General features: G+C 36.4%; 1 protein-coding gene across 1 annotated transcript in view; it reads right to left on the bottom strand.

Annotated features, from left to right (window-relative positions):
• The window catches only part of nlk2 (nemo-like kinase, type 2), a 65,719-nt gene extending 47,723 nt beyond the window's left edge, over positions 1-17,996 (bottom strand). The window contains exon 1 of the mRNA XM_042739713.1: positions 16,167-17,996. Coding sequence (XP_042595647.1) covers positions 16,167-16,651 — 485 coding nt within the window. The 5' untranslated portion in view covers positions 16,652-17,996. The remainder of the gene's footprint in view (positions 1-16,166) is intronic.
• Positions 17,997-18,387: the final 391 nt, after the last annotated feature.

Below are 18,387 nucleotides of genomic sequence, written 5' to 3'. Positions count from 1 at the left end.
TGCTCTCAATAAAAAATAAAAAAGTAAAATTTAAAAATAAATAAATAAAAAAGTGTAATTAATTCCTGTGATGGCAAAGCAGAATTTTCAGCATCATTACTTCAGTCTTCAATGTCACATGATCTTCAGAAATCATTCTAACATGCTGATTTGCTGCTCAAGAAACACTATCAATGTTGAAAACAAGTGTGCTCAGTATTTTTGCAGAAATCATAATACTTTTTTTTCATGTTTCTTTGAAAAGATCATCATTTATTTTTAATGTAACATTATAAATGTCTTTATTGTCACTTTTTATCAATTTAATTCATTCTTGCTGAATTAAAGTATTATATGGTTTAAATCATATATATAGTACTAAAATTCATTGTTTCAAACTCCTAGGACTTTATTTCAATGCAAAACAAATGCAGACTTCTTCAAAAACAAATATTACAAATACCATTAAAAAAGGCACCAACTTATTTTTTTTCTGAACCAAATCTGTCATAGTGCACAAGTCAATTGTCATTTGAAGAGTGTTCATCCTTTTTTAATGGAAGAAAAACAGCAGCATGAACATTGTGCCATACATCTCCTTTTGTGCTCCACAGAAGAAAGTCAGATGGAATGATAAAAGAGAGTACATGAGAGAAGTATATGATGACAGTTTTTCATTTTTAGGTGAATTATCACTTATAACTGACTCTTAAATAGTTTGTCATAATAATGGACTTATTATTCTATTTTTATCATCAGAACTGTTCTCCAGCAATCTAGACATTTCCTACAGTCAGCCGGAAGCTTGAAACCTCCATGAGCCCATTAGTGGAACTAGACAGATTCTGAATTACAGGCCCCTCTGGCTATACTACATATACATTAAGTGTTCCTGTGTGTGTGTGTGTGCCGATGAACGTCCAAGGGGCCATGGTCAAGCTACAGTAACCAGCGGCTCTGCTGTGGGACTTGCATGCCTACGATGGGAGGGACACCAGCATGCATGCCAGGCCAAGGGCAAGTCCTGCATGTGCCCCTCCAGCCGCACATTCCACGCCACCCTGCCCCCAACCACCTCCCATCCTCCAGCCCCACTCAACCCCTCAGGTAAACCCATTCAAATAGGATCAGAGAGACGAACATATGGCAGCCTAACAACAGCGGTAATTTGGAGAGGATTTTCAGGTTGAAAGAAGGTGGTGGGGGAACTCCAAGCACAGAAAGAAAAGTACAAGCTGGAGTGTGATAGTCCCGTTTTGTTCATGTCACTTACAGTGTTAATTTAATTAAGATGCACTTTAAATAGACACATTTTAATTATATTGGATTTAAATAAAATGAATGTTTACTTTAATCTTTGTAAACAACTTTAAAAAATATTTCAAATCTATTTAAAATAGGCTACAGTACTTTTTGGAGTCCCTTTAATACTATTACTAATTATAATAATAAATTAAATGTAATTAAATATAATATAAATTAAATATGTAATTAAAATGAAACAACAAAAAGGCATTATTATTATTATTAAGCAATAAAATAGTTTTATATTATTCTTATTATTTAACAACATAATAATAATAACAACAAATTAAATATACAATTAAGTTGCAATAAAGTTGTTAATAGTAATAATAACAATTATTATTATTATCATCATCATCATCATTATTATTATTGTTGTTATTATTATTAATAATAATAATAACAAAAGAGATACATTGTTAATAAAAATAAATATTAATAATTTAATATCTAATTACCTATAAGTTTTCAAAAAAAATTTATTATTAACAAATAATCCAATCATTGTTTAATGTATTTTTTTGAAATAATAATAATAATAATAATTATTATTATATTGCTGATATTGTTACATACTACTATTAATAATAATAACTATACAAATAAAATTACAATAATTATTTGCATACATATTTAACATGTAATAATAATAATAATAATATAATGTACGTTTTTAATTATTATTATTATTATTATCAATAATAATAATAATAATAATACAGGATTCAAGATTCAAAATGTATCATTCATATGAAAAATAATACATATTAATTATAAATCAGATCATAAATAATTGCAAAAGGTCTGGCGTGCAACTAAGCAGTAAACACACCTTGGCTGTACCAAACTGCCAACAAAGCTTGGGAGAGAAAGGGGACAGCATACATGGACCAAGCACAGTCTGCACTGCTGGAACATTTTAGTGCATCATGGGAAAAGGAGATAGAGTGAAAGCAAAGAGACTAAAAGATGAGTTATCATCGAAGGCTGATTGTGGCTTGTTTGGCTTTGAAACTGCGTGGTTAATTTCCTCACGGTGGCCCCAAGCACTCGTTAGACCCAGTGCCAGCCAAAACTTAGGCTCAGCTACTAGAGCTGTCCAGGCTCTGGAGTGGGTATGTGTTTGCGTGTGTGGCAACTGTGAATGACGATGAAGGAGAATGTGTTGAACACTGATAACAGTGGCAGTGCAATCACAGGGTCACACAAGGTGGAGCGGCCGGACACTTTAACTCGCACACAATCTTTCACGCTCGCAACATCGAGGGTCACTTAGTGAGACAAACCCAGATCGCATTTGTGAGACTTTGCTAACAGGACATAGTACAAGGACAGTCAAAAACTGAGAAAACATTATTTAACTGGGTTAGATCAGATGCCAACCTTGAAAGCAGAATAAAAATGAGGGTTCACTGTAGGATCTGGCTAAAACACCAACATACTTCTGTTCTTATATCCAAACCATTTAGCTGTGAAGGCCAACTGTTGGAAGAAGCAGCCCAAATGAACTATGAATTCTGACTACACAGAAAACTAGACTTTAACTGCTTAGTATTCTAGACAGGTTTCACAAAACTCTTATGGTCTTATGGATGTGGTTAAGGGTGGGTGGAGTGACCAATATCTTATATCACGATGACAAAGTCATTTTTATGACAGAAATAGTACACCACAAAAAAAAAAAGCATCAGCAACAGTAAGAATTTTTTTTTTTTTTTTTAAATTAATGAATTTTTTTTAGCAAGGATCCATTTTATTGATCAAAAGTGATAGTAATGACATTTATAATACTACAAAAGATTTCTATTTCAAATATTATCAAAGATTCGTGAAAAAAGGTATCACTGTATTCAAAAAAAACTGTATCAACTGATTTAACATAAATAGATTAAATTAAGCACCAAAACAATTTAAAAAAAAATAATAAAAAAAAATATACAAAAAAAAATTACCAAAACGACTTAAACTAAAAAAAAAAAAATAAATTAAAAATCAACATGAATTAAATAAAATAAAAAAATAAAAAAAAATAAAAAAATCTAATTAATTGTTTTAAAGGCTTTAAATTCTGTGAATTTAGGCTTAAAATTTTTATTTTTGAATTTTTCATTGTAACTTAATACTAGTATATTGATACAACCCAATTAAAAACATATTACTCAAACCACCAAAAAAGAAAATATATATTTTTAAATAATTCTAATTTTAAATTTCCGATTTAAAAATCCAACCCATACACATACCTTGGCAACCATAATCAACAGAAACTGTTTATTTGTTTCTCTATTGTTATATGTAAATAACTTAAATAACTTTAAGCACCCACAGCCGAACGAAAACTGCATTAAAACTCCGTAAAACGCGGTAGAGCAGAACCTCTACCTGCATCACATACCAGTCCTAGATGTGGTCTAATTAAGCAGTGATGTGTGGAAATGAGGTTTTGGTTAATGTAATTTTAGGAGAAGAAGAAAAATCAGTCCAGATAACAATACACTCAATCACCCTTTGAAGCCACTTAGGAAGGCCAAAACATGCTTTAGATAAATGGATGCTATTATCCAGGGAGCTCTCCTATTGAGGACGGTTCCAGTAATGGCAGATGCCGCTGCCACTTCCTCCTGCATCCGCCAAGAACCAATCGTGTTCAGTCCAGCTAGGCGTAGCTTGAGAAAAACTGGAGCTCCTAATCAAACTGTAGCTGACAGGGCCAAAAACAGGGTGGTGATTGTTGTGCTGAGGAAATGGTTGAAGAGATAATTACGCCAAAACGGCTACTACCACCCATCCATTCCTACAGTCCATCATCACTCCCAATCAGCAATCACACTTCCGGATATTCTCTATTGCTTTCCCCGGAGCATCTCTGCTAGCAGGACTCCAGAACAAGCGTGAGGATCACGAAATAATGTTGGTGATGCCCTGAGGACAGTCATGCCTGAGCGGCCCACTGCACACAGCGTGGGGGCATTCCTGGCCTCCCGCCACCACACTCACAAAAGTTTTAAGGCAAACACTGACTGACTCAAGCCTGAGTCAAGCAATCATTTGCCTGCGCTTCATGTCGTGAGTCCACATCAGAGTAGCAAACTAAAGCTAGTTTACAGGTGGGAGCCTGTCACCAGAAACCTCATGGGGATCACCCTCATGTAAATCAACCACTGATGCTTTCAAACTGCCAAGTAAGGCTGCACTATACATGAAATAAAATCGAATCGGATATGGTTTAATGTGATAGTCTAATCGCAAATGATGCGATCTAATGAAATAAATATATGTGCTGCTAGTTTAAAATTTAAGTGCAGCACTGTGTACAGCAGTGTTATTTTAGTATCACTGAGATACTATTACAGTTTTTTATTTTAATTTTAAAGTTTTAGTAATTTTGTTGTGTTTTTGTCATTTTTATTCATTTTCGTCTATAAAATATACTACATAGACAAAAATCTATAAAGCATATTTTATTCATTTTTATTTTAATTTTAGTTTGTTACTAAAAGAAAATGAGAAATTACGACTTGGCAACTAGCTGGATTTTTTTTTTTTTTAATATTACATTTAGACAGAAGTATAGTATGATTTTATATATCTTAATGTTTAAATAATGAAATGTAAATTTTAGTACTGTAATTTTACAGTTACACTATAGAATATATATTTTATTTTTTAAATAAATTACACATTCAATTTTACAATAATATTATAATTACAACATTTTTCTTATTTTGCTTCATTTTTAATATTAAAATAATGATATGTTTTTTTTGTAAAGTCATAATATAAGGGTCAACTATTGAAAGAGATTTCTTCTCTTACTAAAGTGAATTTATACTCCCGCCCCCCCCCCAAATCGTTCAACCTGTATTTTTTTTTAGCATTTTATGTTATATGCATCATGCATGCACTCCCTTACAAAATCACCCAAATCATTCTAGAATGCTTAATTCTTTCAAGATACAGCAATTTAAATAATTTGGTGAGAATTCATGCATTGTTTCATATTGCAATATGTATGACATAAAAAAAAGACACAGTGTTTGTCTTGTATTTCCAATATTGTGCAGCCTTACTGTCTAGTATTTTAAATTCCTTTCAAACCAAAAAAAGCACATTCAAGGCTCTTCTGAATTTCGAAGGGTACAAAAAAAGGGCTGGTTTTGCTAAGGGTGTGTTTCACAAAACTGTTTTGAATGGATGGCAAACAAACCAGACAGATGGCCAGAGATATATTCAAATTCCTTGTTTTAAAGACATCCTGTCGGTGGATATTGTTTCTATATTCAAATATGACCGAGAGAGATCCAAACCACATCTATAACATTCGTCTATAGTATGCTTCAGAGGAATCCAGGTAGCTTTTTATGCAGAATTGAGAGCGGGCAGCTAATAGGACAGCTATAAATAAGCACAAGGAGTGTCAGGGGTGATAGGGCTCTAAATGGAACGGTTCAGTCTGAGCAGAGGGCTTTTTAATTAACAGTTCTGCCCTCTGAGGAAGAGATGGTCTTCACAGTATTAAAGCTAAAGCAGTCAGACCTCTGCTCCATACCAGACACAATACACAACCACATCCCGTCTGAAAGTCAAAAACGATCCAAATAGTAACAAAAGAACACTAATCAAAAATTCATCAACACTAAAAAAACAAAAAAAAAACTCACACTCAAACTACAACACAACAACAGAAAAAAATACATGAGTCATATTTCACCCCAAGATCAAAAGAAATTATAAATGCAATATTAAAAAAGAAAAGACCAAATTTAACATAAAATTAACATTAATCAATATATCAATAAATCACAACAATATCAATCTGCAATACAATTATTAAAATACTATACATTTATAATTCACCCCAATGTGACATTTAATTTTCATTTTGTAATTTATTTATAAATCACACCCAGCTAAGATGTTAAGCTAAATTTGCACTCTTGGTATGGTGCAATTATTTAGGAGAATCAAGTATGAAGTATTGCATTTTTGCAAAAATATATTAATGAGAAAACAGCAGCAGTGTTACCATAAATAACAAAAACAAGATTGGGATCATGTCTCAAGAATAGGGGTGTAACGATTCACTCGTTTTCTCGATGCATCGATTACAGACCCTGATGATGCATATGTATTGATCTTGAAAAATAGATTTTTGAATCGTGAATCGTCGATTTCGGACAGTAATCAATTTAAAATGCTAAGTATCGAATTAATCGTGATTTCTATAGCGTTTCAATGCTTTCAAAATATATACACATTAAATTACTACAAGCACGAATTAATGGAGACTTCTAAAATATTTACTGCCCCATACCTCCACTTCACTCACTCCACTGTTTACCAATTGAGACAGTCACAGAGCTCCATTCGTTTGTCTCACTGACACATTTTTTGAGCAGCTTATGTGTGATCTCTCCTTTGTACTCATGGCCAGTAATGCTAAAGTGAAGTAGTTTTACTTTTTTGTCATTTTTCAATGGCTCTTGGCATCCTACCGACGGAGTTACCTGAGCAATCGAAGGCTGCACATTTATTGCATGGACGGAACAAAAATGTAAGTGTCTAAAGGATACGCACAGTTCCATTGAATGATAAATGTGTTTTAACAATGTCGTTGAACCGAATGTACGAAGGAAACTGTTAAAATAACCACAGCAACCTTGAAATAAGAGCGTGAGGTTTGTCTCATAATCAGATGCATGAAAGTAGCGTTCATTGCTAGTGAACAGACATTGTGCGCGTTTCATGGCCATCACTACAAATCTGCCAAATTTAATAATTTTTCTATGTTCCCATAATAGGGCTGCCATAGACACCCATTGGCGAAGAAGAAGAAAAAGAAAAAAATCCTACAGAAACAAAAGGGGCTAAATCCCTTCGGGCTTAGCCCCTAATAACTAAATACAACTGTCTTAAAAGAATAGTCTACCCATACATGAAAACTTTCTCAAAATTTTCTTGTCCCCAGGTTATCCAAGATGTCGATAAGTTTGTTTCTTCAATATAACAGATTTGGAGAAATTTAGCATTACAGCACTTGTTAACCAGTGGATCCTATGCAGTGAATGGGTGCCGTCAGAATTAGATGCATATTTGTCATTTTAACTGAATTTAGGACTGTGATGGTGCTTAAGATATTGTTTGTCATGAGTTTCTAAAAAATAAAGGAAAATATAAGATAACAAGAACAATACAACTAATAATTCTATTAGTAATAAGGATATAAAACACACTAAGGATTAATGAGCTGCAGGGTTCATGAATATTAATTACGTTTTCTCCATTCGCTCAAACTAATTTGCTGAAATCAAAACAGGGACGATAATAGATGAGTGCCAGCCAATGAGATTGCCATATGCGCATTGGGGAAGTCATGGCCTAGTGGTTAGAGAGTTTAACACCTAACCCTAATGTTGTGGTTTTTAGTCTCGGGCCGGCATACACGACTGAGGTGCCCTTGAACAAGGCACCGAACCCCCTACCGCTCCCCGGGCACCGCAGCATAAATGGCTGCCCACTGCTCAGGGTGTGTGTTCACAGTGTGTGTGTGTGTTCACTGTTGTGTGTGTGCACTTTGGATGGGTTAAATGCAGAGCACGAATTCTGAGTATGGATCCAAATCTTTTCTGAAGAAGAAAGAAATGCCTGAGGGTGAGTAAATGTTTAGCAAAATTTCGTGCTATTCTTTTAAAACATTTTCTTTATGTAAAATGCAATTCTCATTTTTTTTCTTTTGAATTTGGGATGAACTATGACTTTTCTTTGTGACATTCACTCAAACATCAAGGGAAAGAAAACAGATGTTGTTTCATTCTCAGCAGTGCTGTCAAGATGACTACATAAGTGCAGCCCAGAATAGGCTGACAGAGGCAGGTGAGTGAAGGGGTTAATGTACACACTCCTGCACGCTTACACCACCAACACTTCAAAGGTAAGTCATTTCTCTGCTCGGTCTCTGCATCTGCCAAACCCAGAGCCTCTTAAGAGCTGCTTTTGACTGTTGTGGTTATAAAAAAAAAACTTGTCCTGTCTGTGAGCCTTTCAAGTTCAGGGTATAAAAGCTCCAGGCCGCCTGCCATTATAATATGCCTAAACACACACACACACATAAACACAAAGCTGCAGCAAAACCACGGTATGAAAAGAGAAAGTTCAAATCTATTTGACAATCATGTAATGACTCTTTCAATTATGGGAATGATATTGAAAAATGATCACATCTGATGATTTCAGATAATAGATGAAGAGAACAAAAAAAAAAAAATAATCAAAGATCATGCTGTTCATAACACACTATGCATGACAAATCATATTTAATATTATAATGTTGTTTAAGCATGTTTGATCAGCAGCTAAATGACTTCATTTTCATTTCAGGGAGACAGCCGAGGAGGATATGAGGTTCCTCTCCCAAAAAAGAAAACACATCAAATTTTAATCATTCACATTTCATTTAAATTTTACATTTACAATGGAGACAAGAATAAATTAGTCATTACATCAATAGCAGCTACCACCAATGCTCACTTTCACGAAGCTCTCCCAAAACTTCACATGTGCTTCAAGAAAACTCAGAGATCTTCAGAGATTTGGAGTCTATGTAAACTTAAAGACATCATACATCTTTTAAAATTCAAGCCTTGATATTATTTGAAAACTACACAACACAACTTTAGTTTCACGTAAATTACCATTCTGTAAGATTTTCTTTTGAAAGAAATGAATATTTGTATTCAGCAAGGACACATTAAATTGACATTAAAGACGTTTTTAATGTTACAAAAGATTTCTGCTTGATAGAAACGCTGTTTTAAACTACTCGTGAAAAAACATGTGGAAAAAAGGAATCACTGTTTCCACAAAAATATTAAGCAGCACAAGTGTTTTCTACATTGATAATAAAAAATGCTTACAAATCAGACTATTAGAATGATTTCTGAAGAATTGTGACACTGAAGACTGAAGTAATGGCTGCTCTAAATGTATCTCAGCCATTACAGTAATACATTTAGAATACTTTTCTAAATAAACTCAAATAGAAAACAGCTATGTTAAATTGTAATAATGTTAACTTTTTTTACCAAACAGATGCAGGCTTGGTGTGCATAAGAGACTTATATTATACATTTTAAATGTGCTAGTTACAACTCGAAACACACAAATAACACTTTTTCTGTTCTGTTCATTCAAACTAAAGCACTTAGTCAACAAGCGTCATGTTAAATGATGCTAATCAGCAAAACAGGATACAGACGTTTCACCAGTCTACAACAAGAAGAGACTATGCATATTTTTGGTGCAACAATCTGCCAGACAAGATCTTAAGAACATCACGCAAAAGTCAAGCTGTCTGTGACCACACTAACATTCCCCTTCAGACCAAACTGTAAGCGCAACAGACGTAGGCTGATGCTTTAATGGCCAGCGAAGCCTACATTCCTGTGCAGCACCATGCCTCTTCCCTAAGAGACAGAGGCCAATGGGGGCATAGTTGAGAAATGCAGTTCAACCCATTGCTCCTTTAGCTACATCTGCACTAAATACTAGAAATTTGGCAAAACTACACATTTTAAAAATCGACTAAACCCAGTGACAATCCAACAATAGCCTATTATACAGGACACATGACATAAGAATGCATGTATCTGGCATCTCATCTTTATCAGCACTGGCTCTAACAGCTCATGGATGGAGGCTGCACGTGTAAATACAAGTCAGTCATGAGGGCTGTGATTAAGATGGAGACAGAGATATTGTTATCTACTAGGTCTCTGTTTTTGGATCTGTTTTGAGCAGCAGGAGGCCTGTGGGACGCAGGTTGAACAGACCAAATCTGTTTTTATGATTTGTATTGTTAATATAAATATGAGCAAACTGTTGGCAGCAGACTTTCTGTCTGTGTCAATCCACTCCCTAGTTCCCCGTGACATGACATGAATCAGTATATCCTTTGAGGACTAGCAAGGGCCTTGATTTACAAAACATTAAGACAAGGATGACACAATTACCTGCAACATGACTGCAAGGTCATATATTAAATATAGCTGATCATACATTAAATACAGCAATAACTTTGCTGCATTAAATGTCAATATTCTTATTTGCAGTTTTTACAAAGCAAAACAGTTATTCAATATTAAAGGAATATGAAAAAAATACAATTGCAGAATATAATAAAAAAAAATGAACAAATGAAGAGTGATTATTTTAACCTAACAATTCTAATTCATATACATATATATAATAATAATGTAATATCTAACAAATAAACTTAATGATTAATAAACTTAATAATAAATAATAAAATAATAATAATAAAATAAATTTCCCTTTCATGCACATTACTAACAAAAACTTATGTAAAGACTGAAGAAAAAATACACTAGTGCTTGCAAAATTTTCAGTTTACTGTAACAGTTTTGATAGTGAGACAGGGTTCTTATTGTTAACTAAAAGTAAAACCATGAAAAATTCCTCGAAATAATCATTAACTAAAAATAAAACATTGAAAAACAGGCAATTACTCTCTTTTTAGTTTAAGTTGAAGCACTAAAATCTAGTGCTGTGTTTGATGTATGGTAACTTGCCATACATCAAAGATGGAGACTTGCCCTGGCCCTGTGTCGATATTGTGGCACATGTGCATTTGTGCACCACACTTAATTTGAATACAAGAACACCGTTTAAAACGGAGTAGAAAAGTGCTTTCTAAAAAGTAATGAATACAGCATAAAATATAGGCTAGGCTACAACAAGATTTAATCTGGCCCCAGACGAACACAACTGGGGTTGCCTGATATAAAGAGACGTGAACCCACGAAACAGAACTTCAAACTTACTCAATACGGAAATGTCTGCTAAATGTGTTACTTATCTTTGTCAACCTGGCAACCATGTATACGCGCAGTCTCTCCACTGTGGATAAACGCACTTGCTTTCTGAAAACACCGGTAAGCTTGCAGTTTAGCAATCTCCAGCTCGATATTCTTTTATCAGAAAAGTGCAATTCATCAAGTGTTCATTTAAAAGAGAGAGAGAGAAAGACTGTGTATGTATGAATAACCACTTTTTTGTCCCCTTTTCTCTATTAACAGTGAAGCTGTGGCTTCAATTCCTTTAGAAACAATGATGTTACCAACTCCTTGTTGAGAAAGATAATGTAACTCTTGAGCGATTAAGCTATTTAGTTAATAAAACTGTGGGGCAGCACTAAAAGGTTTGTTCCTGAATGTCTGAGTGCGGCTGCAACGTGATCAGTGTGAGTGACTGACTGAGCATGTGTGTACGTTAGATACAGAAGACAGCGCATTAGTTTAGAACTCTTCTATTTTTTTTTCGTAGATAGTGTGTTAATTTGTACAATGATAACCTACCAGCAATGTTAATGATTCTTTAATATATTAGAATGACTACATTACAATATAAATATATTAGAACGAGCACATTATTATTTATGGCCTTAAAAAAGATGCAAACAATCAGAATATTGCATCTGATGGGGAGTGCCCAATGTAAACATGAAACATATGCCATTATCTATATTGTACTGTGGTACAGTTATGGAGGCCCTTCATAATGCAGAGGTCAGCTGCCTGCTCTGCCAATAGTTAGAAATGGCCCTATACTAAATTCTGCTGAGATGAAATTCAGTGCAGTCCTGTATCGTGATACGTATCGTATCGTGACTTTGCTGGTGATACACAGCCCTACTAAAATCCTATAAAAACCCTTTAAACATGCAATAAAAACAAATGACAAACGCAATAAAATTACTAAAAATGTAACTAAAATCCAAATGAAAACAGAAAATATACAAATATAAAACTGAAAATAATTTATAATATTAAAAAACTATAATAGTATATCAGTGATAGCAAAATAACTTTGCAATGAGACAGCCCTAGAAATGTCTGACTCCCTGGGTAGTGTGCTTACTCTGCTATAACCAAAAATTTCAGTGTAAGTGCCCTTCTGTAGCTCAAATAGTAATGCATAACTCTAAAAATGCAAGGGTCATGTGTAAGATTCCCAAGGAAAGCAAGAAAATGTGATAAAATGTCTACCTTGAATGTAATGGAAGTTGCTTTGGCTAAAAGCATGTACCAAATACAAAAATGTAAAATGTATTTAAATGTAAAAGGTATCAAAGGTCAAGTGACCACAGCTGCATCCTGGCTTACAGATGTCACATTAAAGGTTTAGTTCACCCAAAAATGAAAATTCTGTCATTAATTACTCACCCTCATGTCATTCCACAACCTGTAAGACCTTCGTTCATTATTGGAACACAAATAAAGATATTTTTGATGCATTCTGAGAGCTCTCTGACCCTCCCATAGACAGCAAGGATCCTTACACGATCAACATCCAGAAACATAGCAAGGAGATCGGTTAAAAAAATCCATGTGACATCAGGGGTCCAACCATAATTTTACGAAAGCCGCACCACACGGATATGTTGTTTTTGTTCAAATCAAAGCACAAACGATGTAGAAAACATATCAGTGTGGTGCAGCTGACACAGAACAACATACGCTGTTTGCGTTCAGTGTATACTCTCCAAAATGGCGCTAGGGTGACAAGGTGGAGACGAATTGTTGAATAAAGTCTTTTTTATGTACAGAAAGTATTCTCGTAGCTTCGTAAAATTACAGTTGAAACCCTGACATCAAATATATTACCAAACCAATCACCACGCTACGTTTCTGGACGTTGATCGTGCAAGGACCCTTGCTGTCTATGGGAGGGTCAGAGAGCTCTCAGATTCCATCAAAAATAATTTAATTTGTGTTCCGAAGATGAACGGAGGTCTTATGGGTTTGGAAAGACATAAGGGAAACAAAATAAAGAAAAAACATTCAATTCCCAGAAAACAAAACCATTAATAAGCCACGCAAAACATAATACAGGACACACATGGAATTCCCAGAACCTACAAATGAGGTATCACCGTCAACTGAAGCCTCCCGCAACTTTGTTCACATTCACTATGAGTCCATCTCAAACTACAAGCGTAAACAGTACACGCGGGCCAATAGGTTTCAAAATAAACCAAGACAAAGACTGTTAAGACAAATACTTCCACCACAATAATTACCCCAACATTATAAAACCATACTATAAAAATCATACTAGAGTGACAATTTTGAATGACAGATATGGGTTTTTCTCAGAAAGCATCAGACCCAGCAGTTTGCACTTCGTTTCCTGCAGACTAGAATATGATCGAGTAACGCTTAGCGCACAGGGTCTCTTTAGCATAAACCATCAATTATATTCCATTTCATTTTGCTTTCATTTTCATTCTGAGGACAGGATGTAGTCCAAACCTGTTTGCAAATTCACTGCACAATGTACTTACTTTAATAAAGCAATATTTCCTACAAATAAGCAGATGCAAAACGATAATATAGATTATGCATAATATGAATCAAAGATAATTAAAATCCAACACCATCTGCATCAGAACCAAGTACGTGACACACACACATTGCTGCAGGACCAAAGCCAACTTATCTAAACTTTTGCAGCTGCACGACTGAAAGGGCCCTAACTAGGATGTACAGCACCATCCAAAACCAGCCTTCTATAGATAACACAGGGACCAGGCTTAATCTTTTCCTCTTTTTTGACCATGCATATCATAAAAAAAGCACTATGCATATCATAAAAAAAGCACTAGCTGAATGATAAATGTCTGTTGTAATATGAAAATAAATATGGTTATATTTGGTTATACTAGATTTGCATTTTATCTTATTTAATGATAATCATAATCGTTGCATTGTAACTGTCACATCCCATGAACAATGGCTTACAAACTGCACCTGGGATTAATTAAACTCAGTAAAAAAAAAAAAAAGTCTTACATTATTGTGTTATTACTGTTTATTTTAGTCCAATTTCTTAAAGTACTTGGGTTATGCGTATTGCGCAATGATAGGTGGGTAAATTTCCTCATCCTTACTTCCTGTGATGTATAGATACACTAACAATATTTAAAGAAATAGTTCACCCAAGCATGAATATTCTGTAAATTTTGAAGAACGTATTGGTTTCTGTTGCTGCAAAAGCACCATAAATATTTTTATAAATATGACCATATGACTTTACTTTAAGTCTTCTCAAACCAAACAATAACTTTGTGTGACACAATCTGAAATATAAGCCATTATGCACTGAAAGTCATGCTTTTGCATAATTTCCAAAGCACGACAGCTCCAGTCCCTGTTAATTGCAATTGTAAGGAAAAGCACAACCAGCACATTTTGTCAAAATATCTTCTTTTGTATTCCAAAGAAGAAAAAAGTCATACAGGTTTGGAACTACATAAAAGGTGAGTACAGTTAATATAATGACGGAATTAACCTTTTGGGGTGAACTGTCCTTTTAGTTAACCATGGATCTGTCTGCCCCCTTTCCAGAGGGTGCAAACTTTAAATGATTATTCCTCTATGGCCATGCCTCTGGAGGACAGCTATAAATATACCAGCAGGCAACAGTGCAGATTAAAAGCAGACAATGAGCAACAGGAAGCGATTTCGAGGAAAGGTCAGGCTAAGATTACATGGGTGGAGGTAGGCAGGGTGGCTGTTGGTGAAAGCTCCCCTAGTTTTGTGGCCCCTCTGCAAACACCAGTTACAGGTGATTCCTTTGTGGATAAATGCACAGAGAACCTAAATATATGCTAGAACAAGTAACGTCAGAGAATCAAAACTGTCCATTTCATTTATTGCAAAGTCTATTGCGTTTAATACATTGCTCTCTCAAGAAATTAAGTCAGATTAACCTCTGGACAGAAGCCATGACTGAAATTTCTACAAGACAGGAGGGTGTGTGCTTAAAAGGATATTGCATTTCCTCTGAGTTACAAACTCATTCTGAGAACACGCACTCTCTCCTTCCTTCAAGCATTACACATATTACTCAACTTTTCATCTTTGGTCTGAATTGTACACCACTGGAGATGTAGCCTTGTGAACCGGTTTTGTTGCGGCTTGAAGAAACTTTTTAATAAGCAACCGACCGGATATATCAAAGTTATTCAGACTGAGCACTTGACAAAATGTGACTGTATTATATGTAGGATTCAACCACACACTCAACCAAAAGTTCAATGTTTATAGGTTTAAACATGGAGAGAAGTAAACACCTGGGTTAGGAACTATTCTCAAGACACTCAAACTGACATGCACTAAATCTTGAGCATTTAAATCTGAGCTTATCCTTTAAGCACCGCGATGTTCCCTTAGTGTACATCTTAAATTCTTTGCCAAAAGCTGTTCCTCATTCCCCTTGAACTGTCACACAGAAATCTAAAAATACAGTACCTCTCCCTCCCAAAAAGCCTGACAGTTGACAACACATTAAAGGTGCACTCAGTAGGTTTTGGTTTAGGTTTAGTTTGTGCTTACTTGTCGCAATGGGCAACTTTGATTGTTGTCACACTATTGGTCCACTTATTCTGTTTGACGGCACACAAACATGTTGAACCATCCTTCTTTGTAAAGCACTTTTCCATACGAATCACATTGTTCACATTTTATGAAACTGTCATCTTGTAAAATGGTTACTTTTTCATAACATTGCTTTGATTAACATTAATATTGTCAATAGTTGTGTTGGTCATGTGACCAGCTTTTTTGTCTAAAAAATGTTGAGACACCATCTCTAAAAAAAATAAAAACTTCCTTTCTAGAAGATTTAGAGACTTCCTCTCATGAGAGTGTATATCATTTCAATCACGCTTCCCAAAAGTGTCTTCATTAGTAAAACTTTTTAATTAGCATAAAGTTCACTTTTAGAGTCACAATCAAAGTCGTGTGCTCATTTCCAACATTCACTCGCAGAAGTTGTTAGAGTGGTATTAAAAAAACGCTTACCAAACCACACCGAAAGCTCCGTATCCGATCGGTCTGTCCGGCTCTATATCCAGCTGCTGTTGTAAGTGATGCGAGTGTTGGTGGTGGTGGTGATGATGATGATGCGCCTTCACAGCGGCCGCGGCGGCGGCTTGAACTTGCGCTGGGGCTGCAGCGGCCGCCGGCCCCGGAGCTTGTCCAGGAGCAGGCGAGGGGAAGTACGGCTGCTGCTGGCTCGGGTTCAACATCACCGCCGCCGCGGCGGCTGCAGCAGCGGCCGCGGCCGTGGAAGCGTGCTGCTGTACGGGGTGCACGGCGGCGGCCGAGCCGGGGTGCTGGAGGTGATGCTGGCCCGGGTGGTGATGGTGATGGAGGTGGGCGGGTGGCGGGAGATGGGGCAGCTGGTGGTGATGGTGCGGGTGATGCGCTGCCACTGCCGCGGTGCCGCCGTTGTACGCAGCCATCATTTTCGCGGCATTGGAAGCCGTCGTTCCGCACAGAGCCATTCACTCACTCAACAGCCCGAAATGAGAGGTGGAAAAACAAAACAAAGAGGCGAACGAGATGGAGAGGGAGGCTGCCAAGATGTCAAACTCTCATTTGGCTGTCATAGAGCCAAACGACGGGTCAAATCAAAGCAGAAATGTCCGCCATACATAAAGATGAGCGTGAAAAGGTGTCATACTAACAACTCTCCAGCTTTGATCTGACCTACTTCGGAGGATCTTTCGCGTTATACGTTCCAGACTAGCAAAATGACAACCGCGGACATCCGAGAAAGCCCTCGAGGAGGGTAAACAAAAGAAAAGTAAAAAAGGAGAGAGGGATCAAATCAAAATAATGCGCTCCCCCCATAATAAATCAATTCCGCACGGCCTTAAATCTCCCTCATGTTGGAGGCATGAGGAGCACCTTGCTTCGCTCGGAACTCGGGCTTGTATGGAAATGGAAATTATGTGAATAGTACAAGTTACGGGGGAAATGCAACATTCATCTTTTAGATTTCTTCATATTTGCCATTTTAGGCTCATCCAGCCCTGTTTCCACCGCCAGGGCTGCATGCAGTTTGCAGAAGTTACGTGGATCTCAATCAGGCCACCGCTGCTGATTTGATACTTGCTCGCCAGCTTACTTGTTTACATTTACATTAAAACGCGCAATTCTCCCGTGCGAAAAGACTGCTACAATGTATCGATCCGGGAAGCTTGTTTTGCAGTATGGCGCTCTGTTGCCGCTTTCAGTTGCGCTCCAGCCCGAAGCTATAGATGGATAGCCCCAGATCCTCTCCAAATGTCAAAATCCCCTCGAAACACTCATCACGCTGATCAACAGAGCAATCCGTTTCCCTGAAACAAGGAAAACATTCTTCCGAAGCCTTCAACTTATTTTCCCCATCGATAACGTTGTGCTCGTTCACCGGCGTGCCGCTTTCCTGCGCTCAATATCGTGGGCATGTATATCCAGTGAAGAAGAAATCAAAATAAAAACATCCAGTGTTCCTTGCAGTCATAAAACAGGCGGCCAGCGTCCTCTCCCCCTCGCTGGATGGTGCTGCCAGGACCTGGGAAGGCACACGCGCAACCCTGCTGTCTTGGGTACCCGTCTATTGCTCGTCCGATTGACAGGTCTCTGAACAAATCGCGTTTCGTTTCTGAAATGGTTCAGCCAATCAGCGGACGAGAGGAAGAAACGAAGCTCCAGCCATAATAAACAGGCCCTTGTTGCATGTGGAAGCTAGCGCCATTACGGCTACACGATACTGTAAAAGATAGCGAGAGTCTATGGAGGCTTTGAGCCGAAATGGAGAGCGAGGGGCCCCACTTACCCAGAGCTATTACGCGAGACATGCCATCCAATTAGCACCTGCCATTGAAGTGAGTCCCTTGTCTGAAAGGAGAGCCATGATTCGCTGTCCAATCGTTTTTCAAATCGACGGAAAAATGCACAGTAACAAGGACGGTCAAACATTATACAATGTATATTATAGCAATATGTTATAGGCCAACCCTTTACAAAGTTTATCGTTTGTTGCTACAGTACATTAAAATATGTTTAACTTTGAAAGATAAAGTGTAAAGTTTATTTTCGAAATCTATATGGGAATACTTAATAAATAATTTGTTCATAGTGAGAAATGTTTACATTATCACGGAACTAATTTCTCACCATTAATGGTCAACACATCTATAAACATGTGAGAATGTTTAATAAATATTTGTTTATTTTATTTATTTTTTAAATA

This window comes from Cyprinus carpio, chromosome B15 (genome assembly GCF_018340385.1).
Source record: "Cyprinus carpio isolate SPL01 chromosome B15, ASM1834038v1, whole genome shotgun sequence".
Classification (NCBI taxonomy): domain Eukaryota; kingdom Metazoa; phylum Chordata; class Actinopteri; order Cypriniformes; family Cyprinidae; genus Cyprinus; species Cyprinus carpio.
This window is presented reverse-complemented; position numbering and strand designations above follow the sequence as displayed.